Source organism: Malaclemys terrapin, chromosome 4, assembly GCF_027887155.1.
Source record: "Malaclemys terrapin pileata isolate rMalTer1 chromosome 4, rMalTer1.hap1, whole genome shotgun sequence".
NCBI lineage: Eukaryota > Metazoa > Chordata > Testudines > Emydidae > Malaclemys > Malaclemys terrapin.
The window spans coordinates 145,633,803-145,652,105 of record NC_071508.1 but is presented as its reverse complement, the minus strand read 5'-3'; the positions used below and the strand labels follow the sequence as shown (position 1 = coordinate 145,652,105).

Sequence of the window (18,303 nt, the reverse complement as noted above, 5' to 3'; positions counted from 1 at the left end):
CTCTGCATCACTTGTCCACTGATCAGTGGACTTTACCCCCAGTTTAAAATTTTTAAAGTTACGTTCTTTCCTCTCCCTCTTCTCTTCTCCCCCTCCTCCCCCTCGCTGCTTTCCTGCACAGAGATCCAGCTTACACTCAGAGCCTTTAGAGAAGTGCCCCTTTAGCAAGTGAGTGGAAGTCTAAGAGGAATCTTCTGGCTTGAGGAACAAACTGAGGAAAGTGATAGTAGTATGTGGGTCTCAACCTCCTTAACAAGCATTCCCCATGGCACCCACCATCCACATCTTGTAGGTTAACTGTCCTAAGGTGGATCAGCTGGAAGGGTCAAGTGCCTCTTGATGCAGGAAAACCACAAGCATAAGCTCTCGGCATAGCCCAGTCTGTAACTTGCCAATCCACGAGGTGACTCGGGGCATCTTAGTGACTCTGTATCTGTCAGAGGAGCAGTAGATGTGTGTGGCTGCAGCACGAAGCAGGATGAAGATGGGTGAGCAGGAGTGAGAGCCTGGCCTTCCTCAAGGGGAGGTGCAAACTACCCTTGACATAGCCTCTAACCCCTCCTACCCCACCTACTTATTCTGTCCTGCAACCCTCCATCTCTGTCCTGCGGAACGTAGGAGGAAAGGGCTCTAGCACTCCTCTCCCCAGTTCGTAAGCACGAGCTGTGATGGCGGAGTGGCTGCCATGCTTGAATGGAGTTTTTCTTTACGGGGGAACATACTTCTGGCCCTTGTACCCAGCCTTGATTCTAACCCACCCTCTCCTGTAACAAAGCAGATGAGTAGGTGGAGGTTCTGGGCCCTGTAGCATGATGCACTTAAAATTCACTTGGGGGGGGGGGGAGAGAGAGACAATATGCCACAAACACACAGCTAGTAAAGGCTGGGGGGCAGCACCTCCTAGGCCAGTAACACCCCCAAGGGGCGAGGGGACAAGGCACCCTAGGATATCTGTCGGGCATTGGGGGGAGCGGGGGAGACTCCATGAGGAGGTGTTTCAGGCAAATGTCCCTCTCCTGTCTCGTGCGAGGCTTAAAGGCCTTGCAGATCTTGCACTTAACCGCCTGATGGGCCTCTCCCAGACCCAAAGATGGGAGTCGTGGGGGTCGCCTGTGGGCAGAGGCTTGCTGCAGGAGCTACAGGGGTTGAAGGCAGCCCAACACTCTCCCCTGCCCCCAACTGCTAAAGACTATACTTAACTAAACAGGACAATTCACTAACAATGGGTAACTATATACAAAGATAAGTAGAAGAGTTAGGGATTAGTGGAGCACTTGTGAGCAAGAGACCACTCTTCCACCAACCGGCACTGGGGGTAAGAAGGAACTCAGGGGGTTGGGCTGTCAGGGTCATATATAGAGCCCCATATCGGTGCTCCAGGGTCTCCACAGCTGGCCCGACGGGTAGCTCCTAGGGAAAAGTTTCTGACATGCACACCTAACTGGACGTGATATGAGTAAGCACTCCAGGAAGAACACCACATTTAGCTTCCCTGCTCGTTAACTGTGCAGAGGCCAGCCATGTCACTAAGGTGCCAGAAGCAGCCAAAGCAGGGACTGCTGTGCAAGGTGAGAAGGGATAAAATAGGACCCAGCTAGGGTCCCCCATACCCTCAGCCCCCCTCTCCCTCTAGGGGAAAATAATACCCAGCTGGTACCTCCCTGCCTGTGATCTTGGGGACTCCAGCCAGAGCAGGGACCTCTTGACCTTGAGAACTTTTTACAAAGTTAACTAGACTTTCTCTGCCCTGGGCTGCGTGGCTCTTTGTTCTAACCATCTCCCTCCCCCACCAGTCCCTTCACCTCAGCTTTACTCCACACCTACCCTCTGTCTCATCTCCCCTGCCCAGTCCCACTTCCCTCAAATGGTCCCCTCTCTTCTGCTGATCCCTTCCTAACTAAATCCCCCCCCACACCCCCTTATAAACCATGGCACTACCTTGCCCGTGGCCACCCTCCTGCTGCTCATGTGTTTTCCCCTTCCCCTATCCCACCTATTGGACCTATTTAGATCCTAAGCTCTCCAGAGCAGGGCCTGCTGCAACTTTGTGCTGATACAGGACCTAGCCCAGTGACACCACCCTGCTAACCATGGTCAATATAACAAAGGCTGGGCTTAGCTCTTGGCTCAAAGAGCATTCCATGTCCATCCTTTCCTGCATTGCCTAGCGATGGAAATCACAATGATTGGTGGGCCCTACTCATGACACAGGCCCACTCGTGGTGGTAGAACAGAACTTGCATGCTCCGTCACTACCTTGACAGCAGAAAACTTGATGGTAACTTAAAAAAATCCACCTGTTTTCCTCCCTTTCCCTAAGGGAGTGGAGTTTGGCACATAACCCTAGCCACTGCTGCCATCATCAAACAGTGAAAGACGGAAGGAAATCACCTCAAGGAACTGTGTTTAACCAGTGGTTGGTTGCATTGGACAATGAAACCCAGTGGTGGATGTTGCCAGATGTGATGGAGGTTAGTTGAAAGCCAGGGCTTGAAAAAAAATACATGTGGCTGTCAGGAGCAGGAAACATTGAGGGTTGGCAGCAGAGGAGGGGAACAGAGCAGGTTCTACCCAATTTTGCTGCTGCTGCTCAGAAAAAATGTGAGTGAGAGTAGGGGCTCTGCACTTGACAAAGATCTTCTCAATGCATTCCTGGTTGGGGAAAGAATTGCTTTTTCCAACCAACAATGGTGGAGGACTCAGGCCCTACAGCTGCTCAGTTTTCCAGAGTGAAACATACTGTCTGACCTGTTGCAGTTATTGGAGAGCTAGGAACCAGTACAAATCTTGAATGGCAAAATGCTGTTGCTCAGAGACTATGAGTAAGAGAGGAGACGTGTGCTCATAAACACTTCTTCCCTGTACATGCCAGGTGGTGGAGCAGAGAAAAAGAATGTTCCCCCATCCTGAGAGCAGCTTGTGGGAAATCCAAACTTCAAACTCATACTAGCCAAGGTAAGGCATATTGAGAATGAAACCCAGGGCCCAGAGATAGCACTCTTGGGGCAAACCCTGGCATCCCTTTTCCCAGCACTTTGTTGGTATGTAGAATCATAGGACTGGAAGGGACCTCAAGAGGTCCAGTCCCCTGCAATCATGGCAGACTTAGGTATTATCTAGACCATCCCTGACACGTGTTTGTCTAACCTGCTCTTAAAAATTTCCAATGATGAAGATTCCACCACCTCCCTAGGCAACTTATTCCAGTGCTTAACCACCCTGACAGGAAGTTTTTTTCCTAATGTCCAACCTAAACCTGCCTTGCTGCAATTTAAGCCCATTGCTTCTTGTCCTATCCTTAGATTAAGAACAATAATTTTTCTCCCTTCTCCTTGTAACAACCTTTTATGTGCTTGAAAAGGTATGTCCCCTTGGTCATCTCTTTTCCAGACTAAACAAACCCAATTTTTTCAATCTTCCCCCATAGGTCACATTTTCTAGATCTTTAATCATTTTTGTTGCTCTTCTCTGGACTTCCTTCAGTTTGTCCACATCTTTCCTGAAATGTGGCGCCCAGAACTGGATGCAATACTCCAGCTGAGGCCTAATCAGGACAGAGTAGAGCAGAAGAATTACTTTTCATGTCTTACTTACAATGGTCCTGCTAATACATCCCAGAATTAGGTGGCTTTTTTTTTTCCCCCTGCAAGTGTTACACTGACTCATATTTAGCTTATGGTCTGTTATGACCCCCAGAGCTCTTCCTGCAGTACTCCTCCTTAGGCCGTCATTTCCCATTTTGTATGTATGCAATTGATTGTTGTAAATGGAGTACTTTGCATTTGTCCTTATTGAATTTCATCCTATTTACTTCAGACCATTTCTCCAGTTTGTCCAAAACATTTTGAATTTTAATCCTATCCTCCAAAGCACTTGCAACTCCTCTCAGCTTGGTATCATCCGCAGACTTGATAAGTGTACTCTCTATGCCATGATCTAAATCGTTGACGAAGATACTGAACAGAACCAGACCCAGAACCGATCCCTGTGGGACCCCACTCGTTATTCCCTTCTACCGTGACTGTGAACCACTCATAACTATTCTCTGGGAATGGTTTTCCAACCAGTTTTGCACCCACCTTAGAGTAGCTCCATCTAGGTTGGATTTCCCTAGCTTATGAGGTCATGTGAAACCGTATCAAAAGCTTTACTAAAGTCAAGATATACCACATCTACTACTTCCCCCCCATCCACAAGGCTTGTTACCTTGTCAAAGGCCTTAGCTACACTGGCCCTGTACAGCGCTGCAACTTGCTGCGCTGAGGGGTGTGAAAACACACACACACACACACACCCCCCACGCGCAGCGAGCACAGTGGTGTGGAGTACATACAGCGCTGCGAGAGAGCTCTCGCAGCGCAACTACACTCGCGCTTCACAGCAGCGCTGGGAAGTCCTGAGTGTAGCCAAGGCCAAAGGAAGCTATCCGGTTGGTTTGACACGATTTGTTCTTGACAAATCCATGCTGACTGTTACTTATCACCTTATCTTCTAGATATTTGCAAACTGATTGCTTAATCATTTGCTCCACTATCTTTCCAGGTAAAGATAGTGACTGGTCTGTAATTCCCCGGGAATTACACTAGAAATTTCTCACCTGCTGAGGGAGATGTAAAAGTCTCATCTCAGCCTCTAGGGAAGAAGTGTCTGGCAACCTTTGAGACCTGCAGTGATTGCTGATGCACTGAGATTCGTTTGTACAGAACCATTCTGGATTTGACTAGGAGTATCAGACTCAGCACATTGTACTCTAACTACCCTTCTAAAATAGGGTTAAGGGGAAAGTGTAGTCAGAGCAAAATACTGTTTTAGGCTTTGTCTACACAGGGTTTCACCAGTTTCACTTTAACTGGGTTTTTTAAATGGATTTAAATTAATGCAAACCTCTGTGTGATCACTTATAGCCGTTTAGCTCAAACTGATTCCTGACTGACTTTAGCTAAACTGCAACAAGCCTGGTTTAAAACTGAAATAAAGTGCACCCACACTGCTTTAGAATCACACCTTTAGTTCAATTAGTGCAGCTTTCTCCTGTAGACAAAGTCTTAGAGGGACACAGAGCAGTTGTCCTTTATAGCATCAACCATGAAGTTTAGGTGCATCCTCCAAGCCATCCTGTAGTTTGCCCCAGAACTGTACCAAGGGAAGAGTTTTCTATTTTACACCCTCACAAAATGTTGCCTTTAAAACAACTTAAATGCTGGCGTCTGGAAGAAACTATGGAACACAGACAACCGCTAGTGAGTTACTGCATGTGTATTTCTGTGTTTGTCCAGTGTCACATGTTCACCAACATTGTCAATTTCCAAAGGCAGACAAAAATAGGTAAGTTTTATCCAAGGAAGGAGTGCAGCACATATTTAATCATTAGTCAACCATTCAAAATTATCTTCAAAAAATAAAAATTGATCATTTTACTTTATACATAATCAAATCTTTCTTCCCCACCCCACCCCGTTACAAAAAGCAGCTTCTTTGTACAAAAGATTTGGTCTCAGCAGGTCACTGACACAATCATTCTGTAAAGTGAAGAGTTCTTCCAGTGTCTTTTCCTTTTTCGGTTGCCTGAAGTGTGAAGGAAATCTGATTTTCTTCTGTTTTATAGAAAACAGAATAAAAAAGGTCATCAAAGTCTTTTTCTGTCAGACAAATTCACTGCACATTTCGTAACAAGTTCTTGAAGTTTTCTAGCTCTTTAACGCTAGTTGAAATCCTGCATGCAAGAGAAGGGAAGAAAAAAGTTAAGAGAAATCTAAAATACACAAAAGATCTCATTTTAAATGTTTTTCTATAAATGCAAATATTAGAAAACAGTTCTTGCAGCTAAGCATTCTGCATGTTAAAAGGGATTATGGAACTGAAACAAGTTTTGCTGACTCATTTTAAAGCCAGATGTAAATTATTATACGTTCTCAATCGTGGTAAGAGAAGCGGACCCTTCATAAATAGAACGTTAGCTAAGGTGTGGTCAAATACGCTTGCTCAACAGAGGTGGTCATGAAGCCAACTATACAATTAAAACAGCCATTCAGAGGGGTTGTCAAAACAACTTACAGATAAACTGGTGTTTATTTTAAAAGTTTCTGAACTGCACACACCAAGTCATTTTATTGCAAAATGCACTTCGCTACTGGAGGTTTGGCAGCAGTGAGAAAACCACCAGGGCAAGTCCCTTGCTTAACTTCCCATATTTTTACAGCAATGTATGCTCCTTCATTGTATTCTCGTTTCAAATAGAGCAGTGGTTCCCAAACTTTAACAACCTGTGAACCCCTTTCACTAAAATGTCAAGTCTCGCAAACCCTCTCCTAAAAATGATTTCTTCCAGGGATTTTCTCCTTTACCTGAGTATAAATTATAAAAGCCGGGATCTTGGAAATATAAAATTTGCTTTTATGACATGCTTATTACACACTATTAATTATTTATCATTACAGTATTTTTATTACATTACAAAAACAGCAACACACTTCCAAGATCTCACTTTCGTAGCTTGTATCACTTTGATTAAGCCTGTTATAAGACAAGGCTCCTATGTTTCATCAAGGAGTATCAGATGTGAAACAGCAGGAAGGTATTTAAGAAGCCAACTCAAAGAGTTCCTTCTACACAAGTATTCAGGTCTTGAGCAGTCCAGGCAAACAATGCACGTTACAACAAAGCTTAAACTTGTTCTTCATAATAATTTTAAAAACAGCAAAAAATATCCACCTCCCTTTCTATTTCTTATAAGGAGTCTTGAAGTTTAAATCTCCTCAGTGTGATAGATATGGTTGCTTTGGTCTGCTTAGCTCCTGGAAGTCCAGGGGCTCTGGGCTGCTGGCCCCATGCTGCCCGGGGTCCCTAGGGACAGCTCTGTCCACCATTAGGGAATTCCCCCCCCCCCCCAAGAACCCCCTGTAACGTTCACGAACCCCAGTTTGGGAACCACTGAAATAGAGGATACCGACTAGCTGATTTGAAGGTCATTTACAAACATGATGGAGTAAAGAACATTTCAGTTTGTCGTGATGTAGTTAAATGTTTGTTTTACAAAGCACTTCCAACCCATATAGATGGGAAGAGAAAGTGGAATGAAAGCCCCTTATTGCTGGATATAGCTTCATACTGGGGTTGACACTCCTTCATGGTACTTTAGCACATAAAAGGACATGGGGGGGGGGGGGGGGAGAATCTCAGTGTCATGAATCAGCTTCCCTTGGAAATATTCACCCCTGTGGAGTGCTCCCAGTTTCATACAAGCTGTTTTCTAAGGTACCATTAAATTTGCACATTAAAAAGCAAACTGCAGTTGCTTTTACCCTTCTAAAAAGGATGGTAGCAGCATTGAGTGGTTTATTTTTTTGCCTCTCAGCACAAGCTGAAAAATGTCAACCCGCTGAGGAAAGCGTTTAATGTTTTCCAGACCAACTTATCTACCCTGGAGTTTTCCCCCTGCCATGTGCTACCAACTGGCGCTACAGGGGATAAAACTCACAGGCTTGGTTTGAAATTAATTTAGCTATAAACCAGGACTACGAAACTTTAAAAGTCAGCAACTTGGTGCAAAGAATCTCACAGAAAACCTGTTAGCCAGCTAAGAACTCCAGACCTGTTAACAGAACAAAGGGGCAGCGTGTAACCAAAACGTCTTTCTTTTGAAAGGCTTCTTTTTTCCACAGCTACTGCCAAACAAACCTCCCCAGCTCCCAAAGAGCCTAATTGATGGATGCCTGTTAAATAGAACTCTTGCAAACAGACTGTACCAATTTACTTTTAAAACAACTTAGAAGCTTTAAGGTCAGCCTCCACGCTAAACAGGCCTGATAACGGGTACCTTTGTTGAAGGACAATGTGTTCCTAAAACAGATGCATGCAATTTCGTACAGACTTCTGAATTCTTCATATGAGAGAGTTGAGCATTAACTTTAAATCACAGAAAATGAAACAGAAAATATTGTTGCTTATTCCTACTTTAAACGATATCAACACAATCAACTGAAGTTTCTAAGTGTCATTATCAAGAAGTCCGATCAGATGTTAAAGAGTTAACACCGCAGTTACTAATCACAGTATACTTTTTTTTTATTTGTATGCACCACCTTACATTTTAGATTGGAAAAAAGCAACACAGAATTTTAAACTAACCTTCCAAAAGCATTGAAGAAGGAGACGATTTCTTGTCTCGTTAGCTGGAATCCATAAGAGGGGCCACTTTCTGGCATGTTTTCTATCAGTTTTTGTGAAAAGAGGATCTTCAACGCCGTACCCAAGCCCTGAGTCTGTGCAGTATAAAACCAAACAGTAGTAAGTGCCATTTGATGAGCAAATTAACTTCATTTCCCATCACTTTATTTGAACAGATTAATACAAACAACAGTCATCTTAATTGAGTGTATGTTGCAGTAACACCTAGGAGCCCCAGTCATGGACCAGGACCCCAGTGCTAGGTGCTGTACAAATAGAACAAATTGCTTATTGGACTTACTTGCAGCTTTCCCCAAAGGCGACATTTTAAACACCCAACGCAGTCCATAATTCTTGAAATATTCCTAAAATGGAGCCTAAATTCCTCCTAAAAAAAAAAAAAAAGTAGGACTTTTAAATACAAAACATCATTGTTACATGGTTATTAAGAGATTTAAAAAAAAAAAAAAAATCACATGTTGATTAGTTAGTGCCTAAGGAAATGCTTTCAGGTATTAGGGGCTCTATCAGGCAGGCTGTACCCTACATGTACCCATTTCCCAGAGAGGTTTTGTGGTGCATCTGAGCTTTCTACCATTATCAGAAGGGCTAAGAAAACTAGTGTCTATGTTTACTCCAGTTGGATATTTCTGGTCTAGTAACTTAAGCATATCAATGTCTTATGATGTCATATTCAGTCTGATAACCCAACGTGAGAAGTACTTTATCCTGTCAGCAAGTAGTTTGAGGAAGGGGGGCACAAGATGAACAATTACCTTTAGTTTAGCAGCTTCCTTTTTATTTCCAGCAAAAAATGAGTTTTCATCAAAGTGCAAAGGGAAAGACCTGAAGCAAGACAAACAGGGTGAAATTTGCAAAAATCCCTAAATGACAGGAGCTTACACCCCATGTTCAAGTGATTTAGGCACTTTGGCTCCTAAATCTCATTGAAAGTCAAAGACAATTAGACACCTAAGTCACTTAGGAGTCTAAATTCCATTTTCAAAAGTCATTTGGGCTCTGAATCTCATCATTTAAATCTACTGTATGCACTTAAAATTCTCATAGCAAACCTCATTTTTATAATAAAAATGAGTTATCCATGTCTCAGTCACGAACAATAGGAGACCGGGCATGGGAAACTGACGAACTACAGCATCTCCCTCTATGAGGCCAAGGGCCAGATTCTAATCTGAGTTAACAGACCTATCCCATACATCCAATATTAGAGTCTTGCCCTATATCCATGACCATCTCTTTTTAGATGTTTAAAATGATTTTGGACTGAAACGTAAAGCTATACTAGAGTTCCGCAGATCAGTCAGATAGAAAGCAAGTTTCAGAAGTGACGACTAGACAGTTATTAAACTCAGTTCTGCGAAAGCTTAAAGACAACCTGAACTATTAACCAGTGGGGTTAGTACCTGGTTTGACCGTTTGAATTCAAATACCCGGGCAAGCCACTTAGCCTCTCTGTGCTAACAGAACTGCCCTGTCCCACAGGGGGGTTATGAAATTAAATACATTACAAGAATGTGAAGCACCTTGAGATCTACTGATGAAAAGCTCTATGTGAGAGCTAGGTATTATTGGTACTATGAGTACACTGGAATAATAATAATAATATCATTAGCTGACCCATACCATCGCACTACAGAAAAAAAAAAATCTTATTTTCTAAAACATTTTAAGGAGGAGAGAATAAGACATATTCATAGCTGCTCACTATTCTCTTTCCAGCATTATTTACTTGGTTAGGTGAAGGATTTCCAGTAGTTGGTTTTTGATTTCTCTGTCTCTGTTTTCATTCCCTGTGAACAACTGGAATCCTGGACGCTCAAAGAATGGCAGAACTTTCGACATTGCCCGTAATTCAATTAGGTAGAGGAAATACAGGTTCTTGAGCCTCTTGGGACCTTCTCCTTGAGTAAGGACTTCATCAAATCTGTGCTGAAACTCAGTAATGTTGTGTCCCCACTTTGTCCCCGACCACGTATCTGAGAGAGGAGAAGAAAGGGGAAAGAGTAGCTTTGAAAATTGGGCAGTAAGCTTCTTTCCCACTATGCCCTGCACATGGTTAAAGTTAAATTTAATGTTTACAACACTCAGACCTGGTCCATACACAAAGTTGCCCTAGCTTTTTATACCGATTTAAAACCTAACTTCCTATAAAGCCCTGTGTGGACATTCTTAAATCATCTTACTGGCTTATATTGATAAATTTACAGGTACAACCTAAATCAAGTTAACCAGTTTTAAACTGATCTATGCATATCTAAACTGATGCAACCCCCTGGGTAATTCAATCTGTTTTTAAAACAACTTTAGTTAAGCTGGTGTAATTTGCATGAACGCGAGGCCTTAGCAGTATCCACTCCACTGATCTCTTAGTTCAGCATACATTGATTGATGCCCCAATTTCCTTTGTCTCTTCATTCCTACCCTCAAAAAACATTAATTCATTGCAAAATTCAAAGACACATCTTTGTTATGGGATGACTTCCTGTGCAGGAAGACAGAGTGAGCTTCTTGTTTAATTCTTGTTGCAATGAATGCTGGACCCCGAGCTGCAGGCATTCCTGGATGAAATGAGTGATGTCAGTGCACAGAGAGGTTTTATGCTGCCTTTTTAACTAGACGTGCAGCAAAATAAAAAGTGATTTGTCCAAATGAGGACTAGTGAAAATAGTTTTAGTGTTCAAGCTCCTAAAAAAAGTCTGTAAACAGAGAAACTACATACAAATGTCAGAGATTTAACCATCATCTGGTGGCTAACTGACACATAGTGTGGGATAAAGACACACTGTTGTCGCAGGTTATAGACACTTAACCAGAGAGTCTATTAAACAAGAACTGTTGTACTAATAAGTCTTAAGGAATCCTGTAATGTGTGCAGTTGTCTGTCCGTACAAGCAGTGTATTACAATTCTTGGCCAATTCTGAGGAGTCAGAGGTCATTTGAATCACGCTACTGAGAAGTAAGGACCAAAATTTTCAAAGCTGGGTGTCTAAACTCAGCCATCTAAGTCCATATTTAGGTACCTCAAGAAAAGCAGTGTACATGTCCTGGGAAAAGTTAAAGAATCTTGGAAAATCTTAACAGATCAGAATCTCTGCGAGAAATTGCTGCTAAACTTACTGTAATTGAGCAAAGCATGAAGGGTTAACCAGATTGGCGGGCAAGGCTGGGTCAGAGGTGGAAAGTTACTCCAAAGTGAGCTGTGATGGGAATCTGGAGGAGTGTAAGGGGCAAAGGCCAAGCATTTTCAAACCGGAGTGCCTAAAGTGAGCCCCATTCAGGCAGTTCAGCACAAGGTGCGGAATGCCGGCAGCTCCATTCAGCAGAGATAGGTGGCTGCTCCGCACTCCCGAGCATGTGCCAGTTTTGATTCAGGTGCCCAAATACGGATTCAGGAGCCTAATTTAGGGTTTGAATTTTTTGGCTTTGGTTTCCAATTAAATTTTTAAAAAATTAAGACGTTGAAAGGCATTTGGATAATTGTCTACCCAAACCGCGTGCGTCTTCTTTCCACACCCAGCTGTCATCTGTGTATAAGGGAAGAATGAGAGGAACGAAGGGAGAGGAGAAGGAGAGCGAAGCTGGACCCAAACCCTGCTGAAATGGGCTACCAGCTAGTATTTTACTAAGCAGTGAAAGTCAATTCCCATCTCAGCTGCCTGCAGAAGCAGCCTGGCTCTTAGCGACACACGGCAGAAAGTCACACCCACCTTGCAAGAGGTACCTGGCGCTCAAGTGGACGTTGATGCTTGCATGTAGGCCAGAAATGAGTTTGTAGAAAGCTCTCTTTTCTACGCAGAGGCCTGAAAGGAAAACGAGTTGATATGTAAAATAATAATGTCTGAATTTCCTTCCCTTGCTGTTATCAGAGCTCTAATTTAATCACAGTTTGCTTTGGCCATTAATCCCCCGCTCCCCAGATCACCACCACAGAAAGTCCATTTTGTATCACTCACAAAAAAAAAACCCCAAAAAAACCACCATTACCTTCCAGCCAACTGTAAAATGAATTCCCTGGAAATGAAGAAACAAACAGTCACGAGAGCTTTGACAAGGAAAATTTTGCACATTGACCAAAATAAATCGCCTAAAACACGTTACAAATTTGTTCAGTGCTGTCCTCAGCGCACAAAACAATTAGGAAAAAGTTACAGGCTAAGAGGGAATCCATGCATCTTGGTTCCTATTAGGTAATTCTTGTCATAACCTCACAGCTGGTTTTGGTGTCACAGTAGGATTGCTGCACAGGCTAAGGTGATACTCTGCCAATCAGAACACCCCGGCCAGACCCCTGAACCAATCAATGCAGAGCTGCAATGACTTCGGTGAGACTGCACGGGCAGGATTGCAAGATCGGGGCAGATGTTTCCAAGAGAGGGCACACAAAACCCCGTTGAAAGGGCCTCGCAGGTGACGGACACCGATGTCAGACTCGACATTTGCTAGCAGCTAAAGATAGAGCATGTGCGCAGGGCTGAGTCCTGCAAGGCGCTAAATACTCCTACGATGTATACAGCGCCCTCAGCTTTGAAGGCAATAGGAGTTGAGGGCATTTTGGCATCTCACAGGAGCGAGCCCTTGAAAGCATGAGATAGGTGCCAGCTGCTATTGACTTTCAGTGATGCTGGGTGTTTAGGGTCCTGTGAAAATCCCCATTCTTATGGCATTACTTCACATAAAAGTAGCTCCCTCTGCCACAGCAGAACTAGCATGAACAGAGGCACAAAACACACCCCGCCCCGCCCAGATCTTATGGGATGGGGTTTTGAAAAGCACTGGGGGGCTTGTCTACACAGCAAAAAAAAGACCCAAGGTGGCAAGTCTCCGAGCCCGGGTCAGCTCCCTCGGGCTGCGGAGCTGAGAATAGCTATGCAGACGTTCAGGCTCTCGCTGGAGCCCGGGCTCTGAAATCCAGCCAGGGGGAAGAGTCCCAGAGTCTGGGCTCCAGCCCGAGCAGTTAAACTGCTATTTTTAGCCCCACAGTTGATCCAGGAACCTGTGCACCTAAAACTCTCTGGCTCTTTTGAAAACCCTGCCCAAAGACTGTTAGCCTCAAGGATGCGGCATGTTCTCTTGAGGAGTCGCAGAGATTCCTAGATTCCAAGGCCAGAAAGAACCATTGTAAACATCTAGTCTGATCTCCTGTATAACTTCCCCCACACACACAATAATTCCTACAGCGGATTTTTTAGAAAAACATCCAATCTTCATTTAAAAATGGTCAGTGGTGGAGAATCCACCAGGACTCTTAATTAGTTGTTCCCGTAGTTAATTATTCTCACTGTTAAAAGTTTACACCTTATTTCCAGTCTGAATTTGTCTAGCTTCAACTTCCAGCCATTGGATTGTTAGACCTTTCTCTGCTAGGTTGAAGAGCCCATTGTTATATATTTGTTCCCCAGGTAGATGCTTACAGAGTGGCCCAGTCACCCCTTACCTTTCTCTTTGTTAAGCTAAGCAGATAGTAGCTATAAAACTAAATAGATCCATGCAAGAGAAACTGAACAGGAAGATTTCAAGACTATTCCCATTTTTGCTTGAATAATTACTGTGCTTGCCTTGCTGACTATGCTAACTCTTCAGATCGTGGAAGCGGAAGAAGCAAAAGTTCTGTATCCATTTCTGTTGTGGTCAGGAAAAAAAAAAAATCAACACAAGTCACTCACCATCATCTCCTCCTGGGGAGGGGGTGGGGGGAAAAAAACAACAACAACAAAATTACATCACTAGAATTAATTCCAAAGTGCAAAGACTATTCAGATATAGTTGTTAAATCGGCTCAGACAAGAGAATAAATAGTGTTAGCAATGTTTAAAAGCATTCTATACGTGCATGATAGATTACTGTGCCGGCTTGAGATAAAGGTACAAGATGAGCAGAGTGCTTTGAAAGAATCTGACTCGAACGGAAGTAACTGCTACAAGGTATTAAGATCACTCCCAAGGGCTTTGGGGGAAGAAAAATGATCATGGGATTAGTGAGCACAGGACTGGAAGGTAGGTGACCTGCTTTCCTCTTTCCACCTCTGCCACAGACTTCCCACGTGACTTGGGTAAGTGATTTAGGGACCTATCCAAAGCCCATTCACGTCTAAGGGAAGACTCACATTGACCTCAATGGGTCAATCTTTGTGTACCTCATCTGCAAAATGGGGATTTCTCCACTTAACTTCTCATGTGGACAAGACAAAGCTGAAGTTACACATACAATACAATGAGATCATCAGAAGGCGGCACTCTTATTTTATTTTCCTTTGTCTATTTTGTCCGGCTACACTGCTCTTTGAGCTTATTCTCATTTTATTCATGTGGTAATCAAAGAATGAATTGCCGGAGCTTTTGCGGACAGAATTCAGATTCTCTTAAACCAAGTGACAAGTGAAAACCTAGTCCCTAGACTTTTCTTTTGCTAACTCCTAAGATGGTGGAAATTAGCTGTCAACACAGATGCCTGGACTGCTGCAATTGGGCAAATATTTTTTCAGGCTTTCATAGTAAGAGCGAGCATGACCAGCGGGGTTAGATTTCAAACGAAGAGGAGAGAGGCGGTGTGGTCTAGTGAATAGGGTATTAGACTGGGTGTCAGGAGACCTGGGTTCTATCCCTAACTCCGCAACTGAGCGGCTGCGTGTCCTGGGTCACTTCACCTCTCTCTGACTCTGTTCTCCTTGCCACCCTTTGTCCATCTTGACGATTTATATCATAACCCCTAGGGCAGGGTCCATCTCTTACTAGAGGTTTGTAAAGAGGCTAATACAATGGAGGCCTTATTTCATAGGGACATTCTCAAATGCCCTTGGCAACTTCAAGTATAAAAAGTGAGTGCCCATAAACCAATCCTGTTCCTAGTCAACGTCCAAGCTCACGTTGATTTCAATGGTGCCGACTCAGACCGTTTTTCCTAAGCGGTTACCACGCAAAAACATCCTCCCTCCGCAATGCCCTTTATGGTACACACACGGTTCTAGGCTTGTTCTAAACTATTTTTCTTTTTAATTCATAGAGCCAGCATAAATAGCTTTCATCATTACCGCCACCAAAAATTCATGGGCTGCCAAATAGCTTAGTGGGACGAATAAATGACTCACCTCTGCCAGAAGCCAAAGGATTTAAAGGTCTTTCTATGGTCCGAGGCCTAAGAGACAAAATAATTTAAATAGGGAATATGTAACAGCCACTTGACTCTGCAAAAACATTCATGAAAGACAAAACAACCCAGACTGGCGTTGAACTGTTTCCTCTGCCCATACAGATTTCAAGGTGGTGGCAACACAGAAAAAAAGAGGAATTGTGCCCTGTTTGGATTTTCTTTTATGCATTACCAAAAAAAACCAAACCAAACCAAAAAAAAAAAAAATCCTCTTGTTACGCTCTGATATGCCCCACAACAGCAATCCCAGAACACAAGGAAATCGAAGCAAGACATACAGGCCGGTGGTCAATCAACACATGTAATAACCATGAACCGGTTAAGTCAGCAACAGTCTGAACAAAACATAACAACAGTCCAAAGAGCAGGTATGTAGCAGCAGGCTTTGAGTAACCCCGCACACACCCAACGCTACTCACACCCAGGAGCAGGAACTAGAACACTGAGTTCAGGAAGCAATAAGCAGGAAGGCAAAACACCCACACACACATACATACAGTTTCCTTCTCTTCTCCCCAGAAGTTCAGCAGTACCTTGCCAGAGGCACTAGGTGATCCTGTAGGTTATACCTCAGATTCAGCTCAACTTCGCCAACTGGCCACGTGACATCGTCACACACAGAAAGGAGTGTCCTCCTCCCTCTCCATTTCCCTGTCAGTAGGCACTATATCTCTCGCTGGTTAACAACACATTCTCCGTGTGATAAACACACTCGCCACACTCCGTACCCTGCAACCCGTAACATCATGCCATGAGTATCAAAAACGCTTCCAGACCCTTGCCTACCATACACCACGTGTCCAGGATAGAATGCATGGAGTCGTGCATGGATACGCTTTCTGAAACTCGCGTAGTTCCTAGTCCCATCAGCTTTGAGGATGGCAAAGAGGTGGGATGAACCTTTTCTGTCAGCATAGACAAGTTGGCCCTCATAGGTCAGCTGAAGAGATGATAGAAAGGGGTTTCTACAGGACATTCATGAGGTGTACTCCAAATATCCTATAAACCACGGGTAGGCAACCTGCGGCACGCCAGCCGATTTTCAGTGGCACTCACACTGCCCGGGTCCTGGCCACTGGTCCAGGGGGGCTCTGTATTTTAATTTAATTTTAAATGAAGCTTCTTAAACATTTTAAAAACCTTATTTACTTTCCATACAACAATAGTTTAGTTATATATACTACAGACTTATGGAAAGAGACCTTCTAAAAACGTTACAATGTATGACTGGCACGCAAAACCTTAAATTAGAGTGAATAAATGAAGACTCGGCACCCCGCTTCTGAAAGGTTGCCGACCCCTGCTATAAACCATGACTCAAAAGTATGCGAGCTACACGCTCCTTCAGAGTCCGATGAAGTCTCTCCGCTTCCCATTTCCTTGCGGAGGGTACACAGCAAATTTATAATGTACTGTACCAATCCTCGCCTCCAAACTCTCGATACAAAGTGTCCCATGATCTGAAACATCGCTCCCTAGTAGGCCAAACATTGCAAATTAAGTGCTTAGGCAAGAAACGAGCTCCTTTGAGGTGCCTTATGAATTTATGAATGCAAAGGGGTAATGTCAGTAATACTCCATAACCGTCAACAGCGTGTAGCCACGCAGTGCAACTGAGGGGCCAATAATATCTTACTGCAAGTCTCTGCCATGATGTGTCTAGGACTATTGGTTTCAAAGGGGCTGGAGGAGCAGTTGATCTATGCATTGTGCATGCTCAGCCTGCCTTCATCTGATGCTCAATGTCTGAGTGCAACCCTGGCCACCCAGCATCAATGTTCCTTCATGTGTAACTCTCAGAATGTCCTTCACGGGCCACATCTAGGACTGTGTTGCAACGCTGCTGGGACAATCACCTGGGCTTCTCTGCATACGATATGTTGAGTAGCACATGTCTTCACCATGAGCTCAGAACAAATTTTGTAGAATGTAGACAAAGTTCTCTTAAGGATCGGGTCCATCCAAGCCACCTGTACAGCATGTACCATCTTGCACAGTTTAGCATCCGTGGTCTGCCCTAGTTCAACGGGCAGATCTTTCAGTAAAAAGCATCGGGTGTACTTTGCTGTTTCTGCACACAAGAGAACCACAGCAGCAGAATTTCTCAAATGAACATCAGCAAGCAAATGACGTCTTCCTTTGATACGCACCAAATTCAAGTCCTTCTGCTGCAACTGAAGAAACCACCGCTGAGTGTGAAGCTGTAGCAGGCCAATGACTTTATAACAGATTTGCCAAAGAGGCAAATGATCAGTTTCTAATGTAAAATGTCTCCCCACTAAGTAGACTTTGAAGGGTACAATAGCAAAAACCATGCCAAGAATTCTCGCTCCATCTGGGAATATTTTGTTTCCATTGGGATGAGAGTATGGGAGGCAAATATAACCAGCCATCCCTCCTGGAGCAGAACTAGGCCCAGTCCCCAATTGCATGGATCAGACTGAATCACTACTGACTTTTTTGGATCAAAATAAGCATATGATTGGATACTACAGAGAGCCTGACTCAGGGTTTCAAAGGCCTGCTTTGCCTCTTCAGTCCACACCAACCGGCCCTGGGTTAAACCCCACAGTGGCTTGGCAAAGGTACTAAAATGGGGCAGAGCATGACCACCTATGTTTCAAGGTAGGCCAAGGATCAAACGTAAATGGCTACCATCTGTGGGTAATGGTAGCAAAGCAACAGCTTGTAGCCCATTCAGGTGCCAGTTTCACACCATCGGCCGACAGAGAACGCCCTAGAAAATCTACATCATCTTCTGCAAAACTGCACTTGGCTGCATTCAACTTTATGCCAGCTTGTTGGAGTTGGGTTAGCCCTGGTCCAGAACAGCATTATGCTCAGGAGGACTCTTAGCAACCATGAGAATGCCATCCAAATATCAACATGCAACCTAGATATTATCAAGGAGCTGAGACACCAGTCTCTGAAATACCTCCGGAGCAGAGACTCACCCAAAAGGGAGTTGT

The 18,303-nt window shown here is 43.9% G+C and overlaps 1 protein-coding gene across 1 annotated transcript in view; it reads right to left on the bottom strand.

Moving 5' to 3' along the window:
* Positions 1-5,240: 5,240 nt before the first annotated feature.
* The window catches only part of ERO1A (endoplasmic reticulum oxidoreductase 1 alpha), a 32,190-nt gene continuing 19,127 nt past the window's right edge, over positions 5,241-18,303 (bottom strand). Inside the window, exons 8-16 of the mRNA XM_054027852.1 lie at positions 15,273-15,319; positions 13,852-13,863; positions 12,173-12,199; positions 11,896-11,988; positions 9,917-10,163; positions 8,943-9,012; positions 8,468-8,554; positions 8,128-8,261; positions 5,241-5,713 (exon numbers count right to left, since the gene is read on the bottom strand). Coding sequence (XP_053883827.1) covers positions 5,653-5,713; positions 8,128-8,261; positions 8,468-8,554; positions 8,943-9,012; positions 9,917-10,163; positions 11,896-11,988; positions 12,173-12,199; positions 13,852-13,863; positions 15,273-15,319 — 778 coding nt within the window. The 3' untranslated portion in view covers positions 5,241-5,652. The remainder of the gene's footprint in view (positions 5,714-8,127; positions 8,262-8,467; positions 8,555-8,942; positions 9,013-9,916; positions 10,164-11,895; positions 11,989-12,172; positions 12,200-13,851; positions 13,864-15,272; positions 15,320-18,303) is intronic.